This window comes from Egretta garzetta, unplaced genomic scaffold, assembly GCF_000687185.1.
Source record: "Egretta garzetta isolate BGI_Z169 unplaced genomic scaffold, ASM68718v1 scaffold333, whole genome shotgun sequence".
NCBI lineage: Eukaryota > Metazoa > Chordata > Aves > Pelecaniformes > Ardeidae > Egretta > Egretta garzetta.
The window spans coordinates 988,477-994,046 of NW_009259179.1; the positions used below are offsets into that span (position 1 = coordinate 988,477).

General features: G+C 45.9%; 1 protein-coding gene across 1 annotated transcript in view; it reads right to left on the reverse strand.

Moving 5' to 3' along the window:
* Window positions 1–1,354: 1,354 nt before the first annotated feature.
* TCTEX1D2 (Tctex1 domain containing 2) overlaps window positions 1,355–5,570 on the reverse strand; it is a gene marked incomplete at its 5' end in the record, with an annotated part of 4,762 nt that continues 546 nt past the window's right edge. The window contains 3 exons of the mRNA XM_035891236.1: window positions 1,355–1,765; window positions 2,402–2,465; window positions 4,239–4,308. Of these exons, the coding sequence (XP_035747129.1) occupies window positions 1,718–1,765; window positions 2,402–2,465; window positions 4,239–4,308 (182 nt within the window). The remainder of the gene's footprint in view (window positions 1,766–2,401; window positions 2,466–4,238; window positions 4,309–5,570) is intronic.

The following is a 5,570-nucleotide window of genomic DNA, read 5'->3' on the forward strand; positions in this document are numbered from 1 at the left end:
GCTGCAGCAGCCGCTTCACCTTTCCCCAAGGAAAACGCAGCACCTGTTACTGGGTCCAGGCCACGGCCAAGGGTGGCTGGAGCCGAGTGATCGCAGAGTCAGACCCGCTTTGTACAACGCCTTTGTGAAGCAGCTGTTGGAAGCCCCCAAATCAGAAAGCACAAGATGAAAAATCGTGATTTAACCTCTGTGACTTAATAAGAAGTGTCAAAACGAGTCTGAGGGTACCCACTATCTCCTGGCAAGTGTGTTTATGTGAAGGGTTTCACTCTTCCCCAAAACTTGCACTCCCAGGTTCACACACAAACCAAACCGCACCATCACATCCTCACTGCAGCTCCTGTAACGAGCGACGGCCACAGGCAGTGACGAAGCAATTGGGGAGGTCACCCTCCGTCTCCCATCAGAGGAACAAACAAACCTGACAGAAACAGGAGCGTGCTGCCTCCAGGACTGTAGCCGAGTGATTCTAGCAGATGCATCGTGATTTGTTACTTCCCCGCTTTCCAAGAGCTGTGCGGACTGAGTGAGTTCTGCTCTAACAGCCAGTGAGGGTAGGATTCAGGGTTCACCTCACCCAACTTCAGCATTCTAAAAGCCATTCATGCTGCTGGAGTTGTTCAGCTGTGTTTGTTCCTTGGTCAGCACAGAGGGAACAGGCATCACCACACAGCAACTCATCCCATCTCCTGATGGGCACCCGAGATGCACCCTGGTGGCACCCAGCCTCTCGGGAGCCAACCCAGTCCTCTAACTTTTGGGGAGAGGAGAGATTTCAGTGCTCCTTTTCTGATCTACAGCAGCCTTTTCTACTGCTCCTTTCCAAGGCTGGAATCCTAACAAATCTGGGCTCCAAACCACCACCCTCATAGCCAAAACAAGTACAGAGAGGCAAAGATTGGGAAAGCACTGCAGTATCTATGGAAGAGTGCAATCAGCAGTGATTACTCACAGCATCCACGGGTGCCAAATTGCACCAAACCAATGATGAGTTACAGCAGGGAGGAGTTTTGGCAGCCAGCGGGGTGTGCAGGCCGCTGGCCTGACCTAATGTCCTAAATACCTCATCTTCCTATCAGTTAATATCATCTCGCACGACACTTAGCTGGGATTCACAGCCCAAATCCTATGGGAGTCACAGGAACAAATCTGGATAACCAGAATATGAGGTTGGCTTTATGGGTTAATTTACAAAGAATCCTCAGAAAATGCTCACCTGAGAAGCATAGACAAGCAATCAAGGGTAGTGCACCTTGCAGAGTGGAGGCAAAGGACATGGTGCAAATGGCGAGGGTCAACCCACAGGAAAGGGAATATTAAATATATAGATTTATTATGTTACATTCTTATAAATATTTCTTTCATTTCAGAACCTTAACAGAAATAAAAGCAACAGAACTCTTTCAAGACGGAAGTTGGGTTTGCCTTAGAAACCATGGCTACTGGCAATGCACTGTTTTAGGACAAAACCAACACACTATGTAAAAACAAAGGGCAATTGAAATAAGGGACATAATAATATTGTGCTTAAAGCTGTGCTGATATCCACAAGGAAGAAGGAATGTTGTAGTGTGTAGAACAGGCGTAGGACATGCTTTGTAGAGCTGTTGTTTTGTTAGGTACTAAAGGAAGAACGTGATGCTTTTGTGCACTTTCACAGAAAATACCCTAAAGAGTTCTCCCCCACCTCTGTCCTTCTGTGCAGCGTTTGCCATCTTCAATAGTAGAAGCAGCCAAATGCAGCTACCACACAAAACAGGCTGTCCTGGGGAAAAGAGAGACAGGCTCCGTGTTAGTAAAGGCAAGCTGTTTGCTAGCCTAACTGAAAAGGCTAACCTAAGGGAACACTTAGACCAGAGCATAACCTTATATTCTAATATATCGCAATTTTCTGTCTTTCAGTTAGTTTCTTCTTCACCTCACTTGCGGCGTAACCCAGGTCAGTGTGTCTGAATGCCAAAAGTGCCTCAATTTACTCCATCCACACACCCACAGCTGTCTAGGTGTCAGTTTAAAATAAAATAATAATGAAATAAAACCTTGACTTTTGCTCAGTCCTGGATTCCAGCCATACTCCACGGCAGCAGTTCAGGAAATCATATAAGACAAAACTTTATCTCTTGTGCTTCCTCTCCCCACCTGTAAAATGGTGTGACTACAATGACTTTTGTACAGTGCTGTATGACCTACTCAGGAAATAAGTTTTACTATGTTGGATATTATATCTAAGCATGTTTTGTGAATGAGGACGTAAACCATACAGCTTCAATAGAGTCTTGGTTCCTTCTAGTGCCTGATTTTTTTCTGCTCCGTGTTTAAGGCCACTTTGCCTCCCATACAAAAGCAAATAGCTGTATTCCCCCCCCCCCCCCCCCCCTCCGGTAAAACAGCCCATACTTACATTCATGAACACATCGTGAGCATAGCTGTCAGTGTCAGCATCCCAGAAACATCGTGCAGCCATACTAGACAAAGGAGACAGAGAGGAGCCATTACCCACAGAGTTCACATGTAAGGACTTAAGTGGTCACAGATACTTTCCTTGAAAAGCAAACTGGGCTTCCTTTAAAGATAAAGGAAATGGGAAGTGTTTGCCTGAATCTTGAGCCTATATCCCCACTGCTGAATTCCACATGCTGTAACCCCCTCTGTATGTGGATCAAACTCCATCTTCAAACCCATCAGCTACCGACCCTGCCACCTCCACTGTGCAGCAGGGCTTGAAACCTCACTGCTATGGTGCTTAAGAATCTTTGACTTCTGGCCTATGCAGATCGGTGGCTAATTTAGCTTATTTGTTCTTGTCCTTCACCTCGTGCACCCTCATGGTACATACTCCCAACTTATTTATAGGGAGCTATCGTATTCCTTGGCAGACATCGTATTACTAGACCATGAGCTAAGGTGTTCTTGTCCTTTCGTATCTATGCTCTCTGTACCCCGACCATCCTGCTGCCTTTTTCTACAGCTGCTTTAGTCCAAGGCTTACCTTGAAGACAAGCAACCTGAAGGTAACAGGATATTAAAGACAAGACCTCACTGCTGCCTTGTCTAATGTCATTGACGCTCTCCTTTCTCTGCTGCAAATGCCCAGCTCCCTGCCTGCCCCAGTCAGTCTCAGCTGATGGGATCCCTGTTTGCGGCATAGTGTGTTGTTCCTAGTCCCTACATGTATGACTTACTGTCATAAGATTGTTGAATTTCACCCTTTTTTCCTATTACCTTAGCCCTCAGGATTATTCTGCTTTTTTTCAGTCCAATATTCCACTCTGCCTCTGGAATACCCTGGTTACCCAGTATTTTGCATTAAGGATGTTAGCGATCATGCTTCAGTCTTGCCTCCTGCCTACTGCAAAACTGAGAATTTCCCCAACTGCTCTGTCAGGCTGTGTTGCTGAGCTTCACGTTTCAAACCAGAAGACCTCATTGAACCATTCACCCTGGTATGCTGCTTCTGGAGCAGTCTGCCTGCAGACAGACATTCCTGACAAAAGCCTGAGCAGTGGGTACAGATATTCCTTCCTGACCTCCAGAACACTGAGGCAGCAGATCTGATTACAGCTCTGCTGCACTTATCTTCTGCTGGAGTACCAGGCACAATAATAAAGATAAGCCCAGCAGATAAAGCACATAAACCTTGTGGGCTGTTCTCTTTTGTCTTCTCCCTATTCACTAGTAATGGAAAGCTACAGCCCACTACTGCGGCCAAGAAGAGTTCTTTTGTCTGATTGCAGGCATCTGGAGCCAGACTGCAAGTGCTCAGCACCCACAGTCTAGGCTCGATTCCCATGACAGTACTGCATGGCGATTATAGAAATTTAAACTTCTGAAAAGTGCCTACCTGGGAGGGTTAAATGCAAATGAAGTACTTATGGAAATCAGGCTTTAGACACAAGCAAGTTGCCATGGCCCTTGAGCTCCAGCAGGGTCTTGAGAATGGGCTGGTTGTGTGCACTAGTTCCTCAGCAATAAAATGCCTTTCTGCAACACTACTCACTTCTTAGCAAGCTGAAATGCTGAAAACGACCATAGAGCCAATTATCACTGGCTAATTCAATCAGCCACAGTCCAAGCCCTCACTAGCCACTTAAAGAGAAAAGAAAGTGCTTCACACTTTATCATTTGCAGAGAGCTCTTTGTACCTAGGAAAGTTGGAAACAGCTCCCAAGGAAAAAAAAAAACAAAACCAAAACATCAACAAAACCGATAGAAATACAACTAGAAAATGCAAAACTTACTTCACTCCTTCTCCTCTCTGCTCTCCAATCACAACCTGCACCACCATTTTGTACCTGTCAAATCCCTCCTCTGGAGAGAGAAAAAAAAAAAAAACCACAACAGTGAGAGCAACAACTTGTTTAAAATACGAGCCCAAAGCAGGACCCAGAAAGCTAAAGACTTCTGGTTACAAAGGAAGCACCCTGTGTAAGTCCATGCAATTGGTGAAGTGGACAGGCTGCCTTGTGGCTTCATTTTCCTAGCTACAAGGTACCACGGTCTTACTGGAGTTAAAGGGTGAACAGGGTATTTGACATCTGTCAAAAGATGCATCTAAGGCAGGAGGCACCCCTGAACAGCCACACTATACGTCAGCATTCTACGTCGACAACTTTCAAGAACTGAACACGTGGCAAGAATGTAAATAAGGCTGCTGGTGGACAAAATCCAATTTGAAAAAAAATGGCTTATTTTAAAACTGTTCTGATGCAAAGGTATATGTAGAGATGCTTTCTGCTGCATAGGTGCTTCCTTTCCTTCTGAGCTGGGATAAAAGACCACATAAACGCATATGTGGGTGTACATTATGTGTCTGTAGAGATACGCAGTTGTTTTACAATAGCAAAGAAATACCTTTGGGGCACAGGCCAGATCCAATCAGGCCATGGCAATGTTCCAGAAGCCAAATCAGAACAAGCATGTTTAAAATAAAATATAGATCTTAATGCCCATCTTCAACAAAGCAGTGTCCCAGGAAGACTGGTGCACTGTTTCCACAGGAGGATTGAACATAACATGCTGGGTCTGGTAACATCCACCATGTCAATGCTTATCAGAGATGCCAGCCAATACAACAGGCACACCGGGTCAGTCTCCCTTCAGGCTCCTGCGAGTGTGTTTACAGATTACTGAAGCCAAGCCCTGCGCATATTAGCTTGGCATCAACACGTGCTGGAACTACACGTGGTTCCATGGTTCCTGCCGAGGGTGACAGTACATCTGTGTCACTGTGTCAGGCCAGCCCAGCAGATGGAGCACCAGCCTGTCCCCAGGATGAAGGCAAAAAAAAAAAAAGTGACCCTGCCAACACACATCTATGTACTTGTTCCAGCACTGAACACAGGAAACACCTGCTGGAGCCTGAAGTTTAGTTCTTGAACTCAAAAATGTTGGAAGGCATCCTGCGCAGCACCACCATGACCTTTTTCCAGAGCTGTAAGGCTGTAGTCACACCCCTCCTTGGCTGTCTGTGCTCCCAACTCTCTCCTGCTTCACTGCTCCCACTGGGCCTTGTTCTGATCTCCCTGCTATTCCACTCTGATCCAACTCTGATCTAACTCACAGCAGAACAG